The 21552-nt window shown below is 36.5% G+C and overlaps 1 protein-coding gene across 2 annotated transcripts in view; it reads right to left on the minus strand.

Moving 5' to 3' along the window:
• Positions 1–4654: 4654 nt before the first annotated feature.
• The window catches only part of slc4a10b (solute carrier family 4 member 10b), a 164788-nt gene continuing 147890 nt past the window's right edge, over positions 4655–21552 (minus strand). Inside the window, exons 24-27 of one of the 2 annotated variants that reach the window (XM_056465939.1) lie at positions 18541–18605; positions 15682–15783; positions 12740–12776; positions 4655–6956 (exon numbers count right to left, since the gene is read on the minus strand). In XM_056465939.1, the coding sequence (XP_056321914.1) occupies positions 12764–12776; positions 15682–15783; positions 18541–18605 (180 nt within the window). In that variant the 3' untranslated portion in view covers positions 4655–6956; positions 12740–12763. Of the gene's footprint in view, positions 6960–12739; positions 12777–15681; positions 15784–18540; positions 18606–21552 lie in introns of both variants that reach the window. The other variant, XM_056465938.1, reaches the window with a different exon arrangement.

Genomic DNA, 21552 nt, shown 5'->3' on the forward strand with positions numbered 1-21552 from the left:
ATCAGTTTGCAACAAGCAGCATTAAGAGCTGTTTTTAACGTCTAAAAATGAATAGAACTGAATGAAACCGGAAGTCTCGAGCCAAAATGATTCAAATGGCTGCGCCCACTCATACGCGGAGAATAAGGTGAATAGTATACATTTTGTTTAGTTCAATAAAATAATAAAAACATAATTCTCCTTTTTGGCATAAATAAAAGTGCCGTGTTTTCAGATAGGTTCATATTAATTTTTCACAAAGCCAATACAGAAGTTACAAAATCTTGCAACAGGCCTAAGCCTGATTTACAATTATATCAACTGAAAACTTTTGTTATTCTTAATGTCATTCACATTAATAGCTTTACTTGGAATTTGGAGATGTTATCAGACAACTATTGAATAAAACAAACATTTTCATTGTACTTAAACTCATAAAAGACAAATAGTTTTATCAATAGCCTAAAACTACAATATGGAGTTTACATCTAACGTTAACTTCAGCGTTTCTTCGACAGCAAATGTTAGCTTGCAAACCTAATGTTACACTAGAAAACGTTTTTTTATACATGGTGGAAAAGTTTTACAAACTTCGCCCAGTAACACAATCCATCACAACATCAAAAACAACTCACCTTTATCGGAGAAAGAGCACAGAATCGTCCATTTGCCCACCAAACAATAGCAGCTTCGACGACGTTACTGATGTTTAGTAACTAGCTAATCAGCGTTAGCTTCAGGCGCTAAGCTATATCACCTCTGCTCCACCTCGCTTAGCCAATACGAATGTACCGCTCTGCAAACCCCGCCCCTAAACATACAACCAGCAAATCCGATGTCTGCAACGGCAAGCAGTCATAATGATTGACAAGCAGAAAGCGTTTCTGATTGAATAAAAAGCGCGGTCATTTTCATTACAGCGCTCTTTAGGTGTATGTAGCCTGCTTACCTGTGTTGTTGTAGTTGAGGAATGTATATTCTGGCCTAACATATGCTTATCATAATTTATATTTCATTTACAGTGTTAATTTTTGGCTCAAACATAAACTTTATTGTGGTAAAGATAGGATACAGCTTGGCATAGCACATCAATATAGAGCATCATTAATATTTTTACATTGCTGTGAGGGTCGAGTTTAGGGTTAAGGTAGAGGTTAATAAAATATCATTTATTGGGTAATAAATAACACAAATAATACTCAGTACAAGTACTGTTTTTACAATGGGTAATTTTATAAATAATTCTGTTTAACTTGCAGCTGCAACCATATAACCGTAGAAATGTGTTGAAAAACATCTCTCCGTTAAACAGAAATATATATATATATATATATATATATATAAATATATATATGAAGAGTTTACATGCAAAATCTTCTAAAATTAGAATTTTATCAGGCTCCTGTGTGTATGTTCAGTAATATCCCTTGTATGGCAAAAAATAAGTCCTTTTCCTGGTCTTTAAAGTGAAATATCTTAACATAAACAAAAGATGGTGAGAGAAATGTTCATTTTCAATGGGAATTAGATACTTAGACACTTAGAGGTTTTTTGCATAGATGGATAGATAGATAGATTGATAGATCAATTATATATATGTAATATCAATGATTTTTGTTTCACAGACATATCATAAACCAACTGTTATAGTTTATAACTTTTTACAATGCTTATAAACAGCAATTGATATTTTCTATGCCTATTTTTCTAAGAAAAAGAGTGATGACATTAATTTTGTTTGTGAAATAGTCTCAGTCAGTGTGAGAAAGCATAATGTGATTAATTATTATCAGACTGATGATTCTTATATGACTGTCGTGTTATGCAGTTTCCCCTTGATAATAATTGTTTGAGATATACTGCAGGACACGTTCAGATTCACACGGCAGAGCTTTTTATTTCACTGTAGAAGAAACAGCAGGAACAGAACTTCAGAAAATCTAATTATATTCTCTCACAGTTCATGAAATACAAGTGCAAATGACGGAAACGTATGCCAGTATCCTCCGAAAACAATTAAAGCACACTGTTATAAGATTGAGAAGTCACACCACACACACTTTAGAGGAAATATAGTTCATTCAATTACAGAAACATCAACACGCAGTCAGAAATTAGACACATTGTTCCAGTAATAAATAGGACTAAAGCTTGAGTCAGAATGAACGTTGAAAATCAAACTCTGAAAATATTTGTTTAAACAAAATTAAACCATCTGAGTGTGAAGATATGATCCAGACAAAACAAATATGCATACAAGCAAAACATTACAAACAGTTATGCTAATAATATTACAGTTCGCATTATTTAAAATTATATTCTTGTCTACTTTCTTAGAAATACATACAAGTTATAGGTCTTTAAAAGGATAAAACAATCTGATGATGATCTTAACATGCAAAAAAAACTTTCAACATCATTATTTGTTGGACCCACAATTGAAAACTCTATTGCTTTTTTTTGTGAAAAGGGAAAGTAGTCCATATTTATAGAGACACATTAAAGTTTGATGAAAAAAGATAAATACATATACATACAACACCTGACAAAAGTCTTGTCATCGATCCCAGTTGTAAGAGCAACACATCGATTTTTCTGATGAATCATCTGTTGAACTGCATCCCAATCATCACAAATACTGCAGAAGACCTATCGGAACCCACATAGACCCAAGATTGCCATATAAATCAGTCAAGTTTGGTGAAGGAAAAATCATGGTTTGGGGTTACACTCAGTATGGGGGCGTGCGAGAGATCTGCAGAGTGGACGGCAACATCAACGCCTGAGGTATCAAGACATTTGTGCTGCCCATTACATTACAAACCACAGGAGAGGGCAAATTCTTCAGCAGGATAGCGCTCATACTTCAGCCTCCACATCAAAGCTCCTGAAAGCAAAGAAGGTCAAGGTGCTCCAGGATTGGCCAGCCCAGTCCACAGATATGAACATTATTGAGCATGTCTGGGGTAAGATGGAGGAGGAGGCATTGAAGATGAATCTTCCACTGCACGATAACTTTATATTCTACACTGGATTTTATTTCTGTTAAGTGACAAGACTTTTGTCTAATCAAAGTCAGACCTTACTGTCCTAATGAAATAATTCAAAATCAAGGCATGATCAGATTTTACTTTGGTAAAATAAGCGTAATCTAGCAGCCTTTGCCTTTCATTTTAAGCCACTTCTGATACCAAATGATCAACTAGAAGTCAAGTTATTATTTGTTTTTCCTAAAACTTGGACAGGCGACAAGGCTTTTGTCAGGTTGTGTATACAGTATATAGTGGGTGCAGGAAAACAAGACAAAAACACCCTCAAATAAAATGTTAATAAAATCAGTAAAATAAAATTAAATAAGTTTCTGCTCTGTGGTCAGAAAAATAAACTTGTTTTATAAATTTTCGATAAAGTTTATTTTTCTGAACATGATTTTTTAAAGGACAAAATACTTCACTTTGACAAATTGATCGACATTTAACAAATCATTTGCTTTCCTATTTTGATTTAATAATGTTTAGTACAGAAAAAAGAAGACAAAGATACAAAAAAAATAAATCACCCGGACATTCATTTTGAGGGACAGCAGCTGATATGCTTTCAGATTGCTCTCTCTAGCATTATTAACATGAACACATCTACACTTTGGCATTGTGAGTATCAACATACATACAGCCTTCACAATAGAGGTAAACTCTTGATATGTCAGACGGAAATAATATTTACACAAGCAGCATTCTTAGTACAAATAATTGCCAAAAACATATATTAATAGCTAAATAGATTTGTTTTCATGATTAAGATTTAATTGTATGAATGCAAAAATGGTAACGTATCTGCAGAATGTTTGCTTATCCAAGGGTTTTACAGTATCCAACATCCTGTAGTGAATATTTTGATTACTGTCAGAAAGATTTATATATATTTAGCTGTGTTTTTGACTTGTTTTCCAGCACAAATATCTGACTATTCTTAAATGCAGGATACAAAATGTCTTAACATTGGTCAAATGTGTCAAAATGAAGTGAGAAAACAATAATAAACCTCTGTCAATGTGCTAAGAAAAACAAACGTCCTTACTCATTCATTCATTCATTCATTCATTCATTCATTCATTTTCCTTCAGCTTAGTCCCTTATGCATCTGGGGGTCGCAACAGCAGAATAAACCGCCATTCTAGCATATGTTTTATGCAGCCCTTCCAGCCACAACCCAGTACTGGGAAACACCCATACGCACTCGCATTCTCACACACATTTATACACTACGGCCAATTTAGTTTATTCAATTCATCTATAGCGCATGTTTGGACTGTGGGGGGAAACCAGAGCACCCGCAGGAAACCCACGCCAACACAGGGAGAACATGCAAACTCCACACAAAAATGCCAACTGACCCAGCTGGGACTCAAACCAGCAACTTCTTGCTGTGAAGTGACAAAGCTAACCACTGAGCCACCGTGTTGCTCAATTTTGACACATTTTGCCTCTAGATATTTTAAGAAGGCTTATATATTTATACTGAAAAGCAATACAAAACGGGCTAATTTGCATGAACAATTTCCTCATCTCCATGATAAACCACCCAAAGATTTACAAAACAGTAATGCATGCAATTTAATGCTAAAATGCTATTCGTAACAGCTCTAATAATGAATTCCAATTGTAGGAGCAACTAATAATAACTTGACTTCTAGTTGATCATTTGGAAAAGTGGCAGAAGGTCGATTTTTCTGATGAATCATGTGTTGAACTGCATCCTAATCATCACAAATACTGCAGAAGACCTATCGGAACCCACATGGACCCAAGATTCACACAGTAATCAGTCAAGTTTGGTGAAGGAAAAATGATGGTTTGGGGTTACACTCAGTATGGGGGTGTGCAAGAGATCTGCAGAGTGGATGGCAACATAAACAGCCTGAGGCATCAAGACATTTGTGCTGCCCATTACATTACAAACCACAGGAGAGGGCAAATTCCTACTTCTCATACTTCAGCCTCCGCTTCAAAGTTCCTGAAAGCAAAGAAGGTCAAGGTGCTCCAGGATTGGCCAGCCCAGTCACCAGACATTAACATTAATGAGCATGTCTGGGGAAAGATGGAGGCGGCGTTGAAGATGAATCCAGAGAATCTTGATGAACTCTGGGAGTCCTGCAGGAACGCTTTCTTTGCCATTCCAGATGACTTTATTAATCAGTGATTTGAGTCATTGCAGAGATGTATGGATGCAGTCCTCCAAGCTCATGATGGAGTCAGACGCAATATTCATTCATTCATTCCACTGCAGCATGACTTTATATTCTATACTGGACATTATTTCTGTTCAGTGACAAGACTTTTGTCTAAGCAAAGTCAGACCTTACTGTCCTAATTAAATCATTAAGAATCAAGGCATGATCATATTTTATTTTGGTAAAATAAGCGTAATCTAGAGGCCTTTGCCTTTCATATAAGCCACTTCTGATGATCAACTAGAAGTCAAGTTATTAATTGTTGTTCCTAAAACTTGGATAGGCGACAAGACTTTTGTCAGGTAGTGTAGATATTGTCATTAGTTTAAAAATGTACCTACCTAGTGAACTATAAGTTGAGCGGAAACACTTTTTTTGAAAAAATACAAAACATATAAAACACTTCAGAGAGCATTTAAAAAGAAAAGTTTAAAATGAGTTCAGATTTCTCCACGTTTTCTCCTCATCTTTACACAACAATCAATGTCTGCGTTATTTGCTGGTTTTACTATTATTTATATACAGGCTTTACATCTAGAAGCTACAAGCTTAGCAATGTGATCTACTTTAAAAATATTGAAACACAAGACGAGACTAGGAGCTGAGGTGTTGAACGCAATATAGGCTCATTATAAAACATAGCCCTATATACATTTCCGGAGAGTGCAAATTATGTAGCCAGAAGTACATATGGCTGCATTTCATCTCTAAATTGAATGCTACGTGATGGTACGACACCATTTATTTTCGTGCTTACCAGCTGAGCGCTTACCTCCGTATGGACGGCTTTTCTGCGGTTACCAATTTGTCCAGTAGCTTAACATGGAAGTCGGTGTACTTAAGACGCAGAGAGGAGTTGACCAGGATAACAGTGTTTGAGTCTGGCGAAGAACGCTTCCAGAAAGCAGGTAATACAAAAACAAAAGCTAAAAAATAAAATAAAATGAAAAAGTAAATAACAGGGTGAGAATGTGGTAAAATTTGAAAACGTGGTAAAAATCAGGCGAGGGATTTTCTTTTTCTGGATTGCTTTTGAAAACACTGCAGTTGGGTTTAGGGAAGTGGGTGATCGGGTCAATCAGGACTTTTTAAAACACTATTGTTTGGGTTTAGTGAGGAGGGAGGATGGGTCAGTCGACAGTGACCTCTGGTGGATTATGCAAGAACAGCAGGTGCAAATAGGACTCGCGAGAGAAACTTGAGATCTAAAAAAGCGTACACAGCAGTCTCTGGTGGATTCGCGAAAACAGTGACTGCAAAAAAAACGTAGCTCCTGTATTTCATGCTCTCCAGAAATGTATATAGGGGTACATAATCAGAATGAGCCTGGGTTGGTTATTAGTGTTTATATGTGCGCGATTACTTGTAAACTAGACATACTTAAAGGACAAAAATTGTTGAAAAAGTTGGTCATAAAACTAACACAAATATGAAAGGTTTTTAGCTTTAGAATTAACATTAGGGATTTGTGGACATGTTAGTTTGAAGCGATTATAATATGCACTATTTATAGCTGTAGGACCAGTTCAGCTCAAAAATAAAAGTGTCTCTTTCCTTTTTATTTTTTTGTGGACTGTTCCCATGAAAACAATAGAATTCTATAAAGCTAGGTACTGTGTGTGTGTGTGTGTGTGTGTGTGTGTGTGTGTGTGTGTGTGTGTGTGTGTGTGTGTGTGTAAACACAGTGAATCAGAAAATGCTAGATCCTCATGTCTCCTCTTCTTTCCATCAACCCTCCTCGTGTGTTCTGCTGGAGAAAATGAGAGAAAAACAGAATTATTATATTTTATCTTTTGTTTATGTTACATTTATTATTAGTTTATGTTAGATATCTAAAGGTTATCATAATAATAATAATAACTATTATTATTATTATTATTATTATAATTATTCATTCATTTTCATTCAGATTAGTCCCTTAATTATCAGGGGTCACCACAGCGGAATGAACCATCAACCTATCCAGCTGTGGAAACACCCATAATCTCACATGCACACACACACTCATACACTACGGCCAATTTAGTTCATCCAATTCACCTGTAGCGCATGTGTTTGGACTGTGGGAGAATCCGAAGCACCCACATTAACACGGGGAGAACATGCAAACTCCACTGAGAAATGCCAACTGATCCAGCCGGGACTCGAACCAGTGATGTTATTGCTGTGAGACAACAGTGCTAACCCCTGAGCCACCCTGTCACCCCTTTATTATTATCATTATTTGCCTATTATTAGCCCTGCCCACTGTTTGCTGAATCTCTCTGACACACTCGTTGAAGGCCTACCACATGGTTCACAGCTGCACCTTATCACCCTAATCATCAGCCCCTTTAAGTAATGTGGCTTCAGAGTAAAGCTGCAGTCACACTAGAGTTTGAGCATGCGAAATTCTGTCGTGCGGCTCTGCGAAAAGGGGCGGGATTAAACAAGATGATTAGACATTAAAAAAAGTGAGCGATTGCTCCATGTTTTAAATTTCTGTCCAGAGAGGTCCTGTTTTGATCCTCGATGGGTCTCATGCAGTCAAGTGATGCGATTTCGCAGGTCAGAGTTCACCAAGCTTGAACTTTGCACCGCAGCGACCTGCGAAACGTGACGCATGACCCCGCGTTTCCGGTCTGACGCATTCGCGTGCGTATGAATGGAAGTCTATGGGAGGTAAAGCCCAGTATGACTGCAGCTTCACAGCTATGCTCTTGTCTTTCACTGCTCTGGACTCCTCATATGGTGTTGTGGCTGCGTGCAAATGTGAGTTATGTTTTCTTGTAGTGTTTATTCATGGAGTATTGTTTGTGCAGTTTTATTGATTCACTTGTTTGATCTGTCTTTATGCATTTATGAATAGAAAGCAGTCTGATACCATGAGAGTTATGTACTGGCATTGGTGAATAAAACTCAAAGAAATGGATCTTGTTTCAAGGTTTTGACTGAAACTCCCCTGCGAGTCAGCATTACCTTTCTATTTTCTTACAATTATTCATTCATTCATTCATTCATTTTCAGCTTAGTCCCTTTATTAATCTGAAGTCGCCACAGCGGAATGAACCGCCAACTTATCCAGCATACATTTTACGCAGCGGATGCCCTTCCAGCTGCAACCCATCACCGGGTAATATCCAAACACACTCATTCGCACACATACACTACAGGCAATTTAATCCCAATTCACCTGTACCACATGTCTTTGGACTGTGGGGGAAACCGGAGTACCCCGTGGAAACCCACGCAAACATGCGGAGAACATGCAAACTCCACACTGAAATGCCAACTGACCCAGCCGAGGCTCGAACCAGTGACCTTCTTGCTGTGAGAGGAACGTGCTTATCACTGTGCCACCGTGCAGCCCTCTTATAATTATTAAAATTATTATTACTACTACTATTTTACGGTAGCCAGAGGACTAAAGTTGTCTTATTAAATATGCGCATATAAATTGGCCCATGGAGGTGTCGTCTTTTTATTTAGCGCTTTAAAACAATTTCCTTTTAAATAAACCCCAAAGCCTGACAATTACAAGTATAATGCCACATTTAATTTAGCTTGACTCTTCAATTTGCCTAAACACTATGTCTATAACAACTTAAATGGGACCTATTAAGCCCTGTTTTACAAGATCTAAAATAAGTCTCTGATGTCCCTAGAGTGTGTATATGAAGTTTCAGCTCTAAATACCATACAAATAATGTGTTATAACTCTCTGAAATTGACCCTTTTAGGCTTTGATGCTAGTTGTGGAGTTTTGGTGACTGTCGCTTTAAATTCAAATGAGATTGTGCTCTTTTCAGAAGAGGGCGGAGCTACAAATGCATATGTGTCAGCATAGTGGCAGACTCAATAACAAGATTAACGTAATATGCTAATGAGGGAGAGATGGTCACTAGTGGGCGGGGCTTTCCCCCTCTGATGACACGTGCAGAGTGAGAATGTCAATCTGCTACGACTAAAGGTTATTTATTTATTTTTTGTTTTTAATGAACAGTTTCCGTATTTTAAATGTTTTACTTTTATTTACGGTTGTGAACTGTATTATGGGATGTTGATCTGTGCTCTGTCGACTTTTGATGATGAAAATTCAACTCTACAATTTAACAAAGTGACTTTTATTGACATTTTAATAGTTTGAAATAATGTATAAGAGACCATATATTGAAGTTGTACTGGCAGCTTATTACAAGGTTTTTGTAGGGTTATATACAACACCAACACAGACAATGTATCGCTATTAAAACTATTAAAAATGTTCATAAAAGTCACTTTTTCGAACTTTTCAAGGTTAAAAGTTGTTGTAAGAAAAATAAAAGTTCCATAATGCAATTCAATAATAAATGGGGGAAAATAAAGATAAAAACATGAATCACAAAATATGGAAAACTGCTCATTTATGCATATTTTATACAGTGTAACTATAATAGTTATAGATGAGAACATGTTTTTACCATGATAACCGCAGCTGATGAACTAAGCAGTATAAATGTGTATATTTTGCAATGCAATTTAAATATTTATGGTGTTTTACACAGTACGAATAATGCATCCACTTGCACTGACCCCAAGTCAGTAGTTTCACATTGCACCATCACTGCCAATTTCTATATGGATTCGTTATGCATATTAAATTAAAACCCACAAGCTGTAACTTGACTTTTTTGCCAGATATTTTTGTCACTTAACTTACCCACATATAATGTTTTCCTCTCCGCAATGTAACATGTTATGCACGTGTGACCCTGGACCACAAAACCAGTCATACTGTAAGTGTCAATGTTTTGAAACTGAGATTAATACATCACAGCTGAAAAAATGAGCCTTTCATCGCTGTATGGTTTTTTTTTTGGATACACTGTAAAAAATATCTGGTATTTAACAGTTTTTGTGATTTACAAGTGTTTTCGGTTTATTTACGGTTGTGAATTGCATTATGGGATGTTGATCTCTGCTCTGTCGACTTTTGGTGTTGAAAATTCAACTCTACAGTTAAACAAAGTGACTTTTATTGACATTTTAGTAGTTTGAAATAATATAATGTATAAGAAATAATATGTAGAGATATAAGTCTGTACATTAACAGAAAATGTACTGGCAGTTTATTACAAGGTTTTTGTAGCATCATATACACCAACCCAGACAATATCTTACTTTGAACCAGGGGTGTCAAACTCATTTTAGCTCAGGGGACACAGTGAGGAAAATCTATTCCCAAGTGGGCCAGATTGGTAAAATCATAGTATATGTAACTTAAAAACAACAACTTTAGATTGTTTACTTTGTTTTAATATGATCAACATAAAACTGGAGCCTGAGGAAACTAGCAATTTTGGCAATTTATAAATTTTTCATTAAGTGGCTTATTCATATGAATTAGTACAATCTCATTCATACAATTTAGTACAATTGGTTTATCCACCAATGACGGTTGGGTTTAGGGGTGTGGTTGGGTGCCACGCCTTCTTTAAAATCATACATTACAGCTTTTGCTGTGAAGCTCTAAATTGAGCTCAGGTACATTCCGTTTCCACTAATCATTCTTGAGATGTTTCAGCAGCTTAATTGGAGTTCACCTGTGGTAAATTCAGATGACTGGACATGATTTGGAAAGGCATACACCTGTCTATATAAGGTCCCAGGGTTGACAGTGCATGTCAAAGTACAAACCAAACATGAAGACAAAGGAATTGTCTGTAGACCTCTGAGACAGGATCGTCTTGAGGCACAAGGCTGGGGAAGTATACAGAAAAATTTCTGCTGCTCTGAAAGTTCCAGTAAGCACAGTGGCCTCCATCATCCATAAGTGGAAGATGTTTGGAACCACCAGGACTCTTCCTAGAGCTGGCTGGCCATCTAAGCCGAGTGATCGGGGGAGAAGGGCATTAGTCAGGGAGGTGATCAATAACCCAATGGTCACTCTGTATGAGCTCCAGTGTTCTTCTGTGAAGAGAGGAGAACCTTACAGGACAACCATCTGTGCAGCAATCCACCAATCAGGCCTGTATGCTAGAGTGGCCAGACGGAAGCCACTCCCTGCCTGGAATTTGTCAAAAGGTATCTGAAGGACTCTCAGACCATAAGAAACTAAATTCTCTGGTCTGATGAGACTAAAACTGAACTCTTTGGAGTGAGTGTCAGACGTTACGTTTGAAGAAAACCAGGCACCGCTCATCACCAGGCTAATACCATCCCTACAGTGAAGGATGGTGGTGGCAGCATCATGCGGTGGGGATGTTTTTCAGCAGCAGGAACTGGACGACTAGTCAGGATAGAGGGAAAGATGAATGCAGCAATGTACAGAGACATCCTGAATGAAAACCTGCTTCAGAGTGCTCTTGACCTCAGACTGGGGAGACGGTTCATCTTCCTGCAGAACAATGACCCAAAGCACACTGCCAAAATATCAATGGAGTGGCTTCACAACAACTCGGTGAATATCCTTAAGTGGCCCAGCCAGAGCCCAGACCTAAATCCTAGTAAACATCTCGGGAGAGATCTGAAAATGGCTGTACACCGTCGCTTCCCATCCAACCTGATAGAGCTTGAGAGGTACTGCAAGAGGAATGGGCAAAAATTCCCAAAGACAGGTGTGCCAAGCTTGTGGCATCATATTCAAAAAGACTTGAGGCTGTAATTGAGCAAAGTATTGAGCAAAGGCTGTGAAAACTGATGTGCATGTGAGTTTTCAGGTTTTTTATTTTTAATACATTTTCAACAATTTCAAAAACTCTTTTCACATTGTCATTATGAGGTATTGTGTGTAGAATTTTGAGGAAATAAATTAATTTAATCCATTTTGGAATAAGGGTGTAACATAAAGAAATGTGGAAAAAGTGAAGCGCTATGAATACTTTCTGCATGCGCTGTATAGATCACATATGACTGTAGCCAGAAGTTAACGAGAATTATTTATATTATTTATTAAATTTTCTATTGATTGTATTTTATTGACGTCTACCCCAACCCTAAACCCAACCATCACAGTAATGTAAACACAGATCTGGATCTGGAGTCTTTATTAATATAGCTGATTAACCATGTGGATGGATGATAACAGCCTTCTGAGCCTACCAGTAGGTGCAGAAGGCCCCTACTGGCCCATATCTATCAGCTGATAACCACTGATAAAGCCCATGATAATAATAATAATCCATGTTCAGTTGTGTTAATCAGGCAGCAGACTGGACGCATTCACACTTAAAAAGCTCACAGTTGATTAGACATTTTTCTAGTCTGAGTAGAAAAACAAACACAGCAACAAAAGACGATCATCACATGCTGTCTATCTTTGTCTGACACTTGCAGAGAGATGTGAATGATTTATTGTTTTCCACTGACTAACGGCATGGAAAATGTTGGGGTGAATTCCAACATTCTTGGAGAGACACATAATGGTAAACGTCTCTTCCAGATGGATTACAATCAAATCCGTCAAACGCTGCCAATTTGGTAATAAAATAGTTGTTGCCATGCAAAGAAATGATAGAGATGAGATCCTGTAGTGACGTGGATACTGTTTTGAGAACAATCTGATGTGCTTACCATTGGGGATCAGCAGCTTTCAGCTCAGGGAACCGGGCTAAGAAAAGAGAAATAATCAATTATTACATCAAAATGTGTTAAAGGACAACAAAACTGACTAATACTGTATTTAATATGCCTATACATGTGTTTTCAAACATTCATGATCAGAGTAAACATTTTTAAGCTGCAAAGACAGATACCGTATACTGTTTAGAAAGAACGTAAATATACTGAATAAAAAATAAATGATCAAATAATGAGTTACAACAAGCCCAAATCAGAAAAAGACGGGACAGTACGGAAAATCAAATAAAAAATTAGTGATTTCCAAATTTACTGTCACGTGTATTTCACTGCAGACAATATGAACACAAAATAGTTTATGTTTTGTCTCGTCAACTTCATTTATTTTGTAAATATACATCCTTTCCTGTCATTCAGACCTGAAACACATTATAAAAAAGTTGGGACAGGAACAATTTAGGACTAGTAATCAGGTAAATTGGTTAAATAGTGATGTGATTTGAAACAGGTGATGTCAACAGGTGATTGTAATTATGATTTGGTACAAAAGGAGCATTCAAGAAAGGTCTAGTCCTTTAGGAGTAAAGATGGGCAGATGATTGCCAGTTTGACAACCAACATGTGAGAAAATTATTAAATTATTGAATGTTTAAAAACAATGTTCCTCAAAGAAAGACAGGAAGACATTTGGATATTTCACCTTCAACAGTGCAGAACATCATTGAAAGATTCAAGGAATCTGGAGGAATTTCAGTGCATAAAGGACAAGTGCGAAGCCTAAGCTGAATCTGTGTGATCTCCGATGCCTTTGTCAAGTACCGCTATACATAGTTACATCTACAAATGCCAGTGAAAACTGTACTGTGCCAAAAGGAAGCCCTATGTTAACAGTGTCCAGAAGCGCCATTAACTTTTCTGGGTTCGGAGGCATCTGGGATGGATCATCACACAGTGGAAATGTGTACTGTGGTCAGATTAATCTTTTTTGGAGAAATGGAGCCGTGTGCTCCGGACCAAAGAAAAAAGGATCATTCAGACCTTTACCAGCAACAAGTCCAAAAGCCAGGGTCTGTCATGGTATGGGGTTGTGTAAGTGCCCTTGGCGAAGGTAACTTGCACTTCTGTGATGCACCATTAATGCTGGAAAGTACAGTTTTGGAGCACAATATGCTGTCTTATTTTTCAGGTACGCCCATGCATATTTCAACAAGACAACCCAAAACCACATTCTGTACACATTATAAAGTCCTGGCTGCGGAGGAAGAGAATACAGGTACTTGACTGGCCTGCCTGCAGTCCTGACCTGTCTCCAATAGAGAATGTGTGGCGCATTATGAATTGCAAAATGCGACAACGAAGACCCCATACTGTTGCCCACCTTAAGACTTGTTTGCTGGAGGAATGGAACACAATTACACCTGAAACACTTCATCACTTGGTGTCTTCAGCCCCTAAACGTCTTTTAAGTGTTGTGAAAAGGAATAGCAATGGAACATATTAATAATACTTGTTGTGTTGTCTGCAATGAAATACAAGTCAAAGTAAATTTAGAAATCACTACTTTGTTTTTTATTTGCGTTTTCCATACTGTCCCAACTTCTGATTTGGGCTTGACTTATTAAAATTAGTTCTGGGCAAAGATTAATAAATAATGATAGACATGATTCACGCCTTTTTCTAAGAGTTATCTGTCAAATTCTCAGCCAACTCTCACATTTATTACTTTATAAAATGGCTCATTGTGATTTCAAGGTTATAGTTTGGGTCATAGTTATAGTTATAGTTATATGCTGTTTATAGTTTTGTAAATTATGAACAGCATGAAATGTGAAATCTACTATTTCAAGTGTGAAAAGCCCTTTTGAAGTATATTTGAAGTATTTTTTCTTTGTGTTTGCAGATTGTAAGTTAGCTAAATGACACATTTATGACTGCTGTTTCATTTTGGATGAGTGCAGTACAAATGCTTAATTTATGTATGTTTATTTCTTTATTGTGAATTAAATATGTATGTGATGGAAGTTTTATATATGCTGCATTTCAAGAGTTCACTTAGCTGATGATTGATTATAAAGCTTGTTTGGCATGCAAGGGAGACAGCCCTGAGCTCATAAGATCCTCAAGCCCGGGGCTCCCTCCCGTTGCAAGGCGAGAGGGGAGTTTGAGCTCAGGTAGATCTCGAGAACTCCCCTGCTGTAGTAGTTAATGAACAGATAGTGATTGCTCTTAAGAGATAACTGCTTTTCTAGGAGCATGTCTATGGTGCTGATTTGGATTAGTCAATTAACTTAAGTTGCATGTTTTTGGACGGTGGGAGGAAACTGGGGAACCCGGGGGAACCCACGTGAGCACGAGGAGAACGTGTAAACTCCGCACAGAAACGTAGGCTGTGATGTTCTTGCTGTGAGGCAACAGTGCTAACCACTGGGCCACTGTGCCACCCATCTAGGAAAGGAGGAAGTGGAAGGGGGTATTCGTCAAAAAGAAAATGACTGTGATATGAAACCTAGGGCATTTATAGTGGCTTAGGAGTCGTCTGATTGGTGAATCATATAATGCGGGACCAGCTGCAAGCAATCATAAGCATGCGATCCTCTCAAAATTAGTTTATAAATAAACTTCACATAGTAAAAAATATAGTTTTCCCTACTTTGTGATTCATGTTTTTCCCCATTTATTTATGCATTTGAATTGCATTATTGGACCTTGATCTTTCCTCCAACAACCTCTTATGTTGAAAAATATAAAAGAAAGTGACTTTAATTGACATGTTTGTTAGTTTTAGGGATTATTGTCTAGATTGGTGTTATAAATTACAGCAAAAAAATATTATAAGCTGGCAAATACACAATAAATATAAAATACAATACACAAAATATAGAAACAGTTAATTATATTTTTATATTTAATTATATCATATGGAAATGAATAAGAACCTTTTGGTGTTTGGATCATTTTTGGAGTTGATGGTATTCCAAGTACTTCCAAAGGAGCCTTTGGACATCTCATCAGTAATGTTGACAGTAGAAGGATCATCTCTGAAAATATCCAATGCAAACATCGTAAACATAACATGAAACCTGACATTAATATTCTCATGTGCACCGTGAAATATGGTTGCTTTAGCTGCTTCCATGGTTGCTACTTGAAATTTTTATGTTGAATCAATTTTACTTCACAGGTCATTTGACCTTACATCAACTAAACTGACTAAAATGAAAAAAAATTCTATAATAAAAAATAAAGTTAAAATTCAATGAACATATTAGAATGCATTATAGTAAAAATAAAATAAAAGACATTTATTGGGACATTTTGATTCAATATTTTCTTACAGTGTGTGTGTGATCAGTACAGACATCTGATGTAGATTTCACAGATGTTTTTCTATCTTGACTCCACTGAATAATTTTTCTAGTATACATTGTAAAGATCTTTATCTATTATCATGTATATACAGCACTGTAAAAATGATTAGTTGACTTTGCTTGAAGTAAACTTGTTGTGCATAATTATAAAAATTAAGTTACAGCAAGTTTACTCACTTATTTTTAAAGTAGATAATCCCTTTTTACAGTGTACACTGTATGTGAGTCAAATAAAAGATGTCCCATTTTTGTGTCAGCAACAAATCAAATTTAGAAAAGCAATTTTTAAAAAAGCAGGAATTATATTAAACGCAAGAAAAAATTCACTTGCAAATATCATTCGTGAAAATGAAACATCAAGATTCATTCATATTTTTATTGAGCATAATGAATCCACTGATGTCAAATAAAGCAAGACATATATTTTGAGCTGTTTTTATTAAGACGTGATCTTATTTAATTCTCGAATATTATAAAAAAAAATTATATTAAAAATGATTTTGAGAACAAATGGATAAAACCTGACAATTATGCAGTAAAATTGGATTCTTAAATACAGTCTGTTAATGCGCCATCAAATGGCTCTTGTTTTAAATATACCTGACAATATTTATAGTGTTTAAACTATTGTTACTGTTCACTCTATGACATTTTAGAACAATTTAGAAAAAACATAAACTAAAACATTTTTTTAAAAACCAATCAAAAAGTCTGATTTCCACCTAATCATACATTTCATTTTCATGTTTGTTCCATACAGCTGAACACAAAATTATTAGCCATCCAGTAAAATGTGTATTATTTTTCAAATATTTCCCAAATTATGTTAATTTTGTAAATTTTTCACTATATATATATTTATATATACACATACACGTTTACAACAGTTCTGTCTGGTTCTTGAATCTGAGAGGCTGGTAGCTTGGCCGTGCGATATTCTGCAATAACAGTACTGGTCCAGCCTCTTAACCCTTCAGCCTTGAGTATTACTCCGCCCACATACAGCAACTAACAGAGGACACTCTACAGTTTGACAAGTATTCCTGCTGTTGGACAACATAATGTACTTTTGAGGCTTTTTTAGCCGAGAATGTAGTTGTTTAGATTGCAACTCTATAAAGTTTATTTATAAGGATAGTGTCTATTTAAAATATTTATAATTTCTGAGAGACAGCGCGTCGGTGGCCATTAGCCTGCCATACTGAGCTGACCAAAGACGGTTGATATTATCTATCCACACGATGGTGACAGGACAGCATAATAAGTCCTTTGAAGATTAAAACAGCCCAATTTCTAACTACAGCTGAACAAATAATTATTAAACTGGTAAGCATAGCTGCCAATACTCTTGTTTTTACCCGTATTTCAGACCAATCTCCCGCAACCATCCCGTTTTGTTATTTCTCCTGGAAAACTCCTGTAATTTCACCTTTTTTTTTGGTACAGTCTGTAACACCCCCAGGGTTACAACTTTATGTATATATGTATATATGTTTAACAATGTAAAAACTTTAAATATTATAGATTAACATTAAAGAATAATATTTACAGCCCTTTAAAAAATAATACTTTTTTTGATCGGCTACAACAAACCACTGTTATCCAGTGACTTGCCTGATTAACCTAACCTGCCTAATTAACCTAATTAACTGTAATTAAGCCTTTAAATTGCACATTAAAATAAATAAAATCTTGAAAAATATCTAGTCAAATATTATTTACTGTCATCATGGCAAAGATAAATTAAATCAGTTATTAGAAATGAGATATTAAAACTATTTAGAAAGGTGTTACAAAAAAAATCTGCTTTCAGTTAAACAGAAACTGGGGGAAAAATAAACAGGGGTGCTAATAATTCTAATTGCAACTGTATATATATTTATATATCATTCATTCATTTTCTTTTTTCAACTTAATCCCTTTATTAATCTGGGGTCGCCACAGTGGAATGAACCGTCAACATCCAGCATATGTTTTACACAGCGGATGCCCTTCACTGGGAAACATCCAAACACACTTATTCACAGGCATACACTACAGGCAATTTAGCTTACCCAATCTACCTTAACATTAAAATACTCCATTTAAGTATCACATTTTGTCCCCAAAATACTAAATAATTGCGATTTAAATATATATTTAGCCACAAACCTATTAAACAAAATGGTTCTTTTCTTCTTTTAACTTTTTATAATCATTTATCTTAAACTATATTTATTTAAATATTTATTTAAATATATTTATTTATTTATTTAAATTCACTATATTCACATTCTGTGGAAGAAATCACATTTTAATTCTGACACAAAAACAAACAAGCAAGTTTAGTACAGTATAAAAACTGTATGAGCTTCTGAATGTTTAATAAACCATCAAAAAAAAAAAACTAGTATTGCTATTGTGAGTTAAGAAAAATGCAGTCCATACTTGTAATGTCCCTCCAATGGCACTTGAACGATTCCTTCTTCCTCTGCCAAAATACTTTGCTCCTCCTGGCAGAAAACACAGGGAGAAGCAGCGAGTTTTATTCCCGTCCAGCCAAAGAGAACTTCAGGGACCCTTTGAGATTAAATAACTTTTGCTGAAGGACATTTTGGCAGATCGATTCATGTTCCATTTGCTTGGCATGAAATGAATGCATTGAGACACTGAGGTGGGTGAATCGGGGGGTCTGCCTATAAGAAACGTATCTCGTGGCAATTTCAGCAGCAGTAAAAACATGAGAGGATGTGCCAGAGGGTCAGAAAAGTCTCTCAATGCAGGAAAAACAAACTGCACAAGAAAAAACTGGAGCATCTCCTCATTAAAGCAGGACCTCTCAAAAAAACCTCCAATTTTCCTTTCATTCAGCATATATATAAATAAACTCAGTCATGCTGCAGTCGGTTATTAAGACATTGTCTTCCAAATACTAATTACTGCTGTTATTAAAGGGCCGAATAGTGTAGTTTTTTGTGTGAAGGGCTATTATTTTCCTCTTTAAAATGTCTTCTTTGAAACGGCTCTCAGTTTGTCGCTGCGCGGTCACTGTGTTGGAGGTTATTTCAGTGGCGAAATTTAATAATCCCAATTATGTGATGGATTAGTGCTGCTTAGCAACGAGAGACCAAAAATGAAATGTGAAATATAAGCACTCTCTCTTTCTCTGGTTTGAGTGATGGATGAGAAATTCAGCATGAAATGCTACTGTTTATATGTTCCTTGGCTCCTTTTTTTGCATTTGTCAAAATTGAGTTATTCACATATTCTTAATAAAATCACATCTTATTTACATTGTGTGATGTTTTTGTATACGTTGTTTACATTTGAAGACTTTTTATTTAAAAACAAAAATAGTTTATCTACAAAGTTGAACTCTAGCTTGGCTCTATAAGGTTCTTTCTGTTAGCCAATCAGCATTTTTGAATGCACGCACGAGGACCAATCAGGATCAGCTTTCTTTACCATTTCGCCAGACTGCTCCGTGCTCCAAATCACACACAATCAGAGTCGACTAAATAATACCGCACCACACACAATTGAGAAGAGACCTGAAACTGAAAAGATGTGCGTAAATGTAATGATTTAGAAGCTTTTTTTGACATGTTAAATTTTACATTGCTTAAAAAGAAACTTGTAAATGTGAAATATTTGTAAATTTAATGAATGTTGAAGACATACTTGTTACATAAACGTACTAAATCGCACTTCAGGAGCCTTTATTTGAGAGCGCACAAGATAATCTGCACTTGAGCCACGTATATTTGAGGGTGCGCTAGAAGTTGTGCACGAACAGAGGAAATTAGCGCATGCTCGTATTACATGAATGCGCTCTCGACTTCTAATACTGCGCTCACAACATTTGTTATTGAAATAACGCCACATGTAGTTGGTAGATCTGTGTAAAAGGCCCAACAGTCTGCCGCCACAGCTGGAAAAAAATCCTAGAGGAAACGCTGAACACTCTGGCTTGCCGCTTTCAGTCAGCAAAAAACACACACACACACACCTCACTGATCTACAACAACATCGCAGGGTTTCTACAGGTTTCAGTCAAATTTAAGACCTTTTAAAGACCACTATGGAAAAAAAAACCTAATGTTTCATTAAAAAGCCTACAAACTAGTAAACTGATCTGTGTTCAGGTAAAGATTATGAAACATGTGCAGTGTTGAGCCACTAGGAGGCGGTGTGAATGAATATTTTTTTCTCCCCATAAACAACCTTTCAACCTTTATTGCATTTGATTGGAAGTCTTTCATCTATAGGTAGTAGATTAATTAAAATCCCCCTTCCAGTCTTTGATGTCAGTCACATCCATGCATCTTGAATGTCCACTTTAACACAATGCCAGCCAATTTAAGGTCAATTTAATAGGATAGTTGACCCAAAACTGAATATTCTGTCATTGTCTACTCATTCTTTACTTGTTTTAACCTGTTTATGTTTCTTTCTACTGCTGAACACAAAAGAAGATATTTTAAAGAATGCTGAAAACCTGTAACCATTGACTTCCATAGTGTTTGTTTCTCCAGCAATGGAAGTCAAAATGGTTTCAAAATACAACGGTCAACCGAATAAACAAACTCAAAAAGGTTTGGAACCACTTGAGGGCGAGTAAATATTAATAAAATTGTTCATTTTTGACTGAACTATGGCTTTAAGTCCTTTAGTATGATAACAGAATCTTTATAAATATTATTATACAGTAATATACAGGCAGAAACCATATATAATCCATGGAAAAAAGGATGCCACTTCACAATCAGGTTTCTTTAGTTAATACTAACATGAAGTAATGATGATACTTGCACAGCATTTATTAATCAGTTAAATGTTTACTAATGCATAATTAGTATCTAAATTAACACTTGACAGCCATATCACCCTGCAGCTCAAGACCGGTTACTCACTGAAGCTGAACAGGGCTGAGCCTGGTCAGTACCTGGATGGGAGACCACACAAGAAAACTAGGTTGCTGTTGGAAGTGGTGTTAGTGAGGCCAGCAGGGGGTGCTCAACCTGTTGTCTGTGTGAATCCTAATGCCCCAGTAAAGTGAAGGGGACACTATACTGTCAGTGGGTGCCGTCTTTCGGATGAGACGTTAAACCAAGGTCCTGACTCAGTGATCATTAAAAAAAAATCCCATGGCACTTCTCGTAAAGAGTAGGGGTGTAAACCCAATGTCCTGGCCAAATTCCCTCTCAGCCCCTAACCATCATGGCCTCCCAATCATCCCCATCCACTAAATTGGCTGTAACACTCACTGTCTCTCCACTCCACCAATAGCTGGTGTGTGGTGAGCGCACAGGTGCCGTTGTCCTGGCACTGCCGTTGTATCATCCAAGAGGATGCTGCACACTGGTGGTGTGGAGAGACCCCCTCATGATTGTGAAGCACTTTGGGTGTATGGCCATACACGATAAATGCACTATATAAATCCACATAACATTACTTTAC

Source organism: Danio aesculapii, chromosome 9 (assembly GCF_903798145.1).
Source record: "Danio aesculapii chromosome 9, fDanAes4.1, whole genome shotgun sequence".
In the NCBI taxonomy this organism is placed as follows: Eukaryota; Metazoa; Chordata; class Actinopteri; order Cypriniformes; family Danionidae; genus Danio; species Danio aesculapii.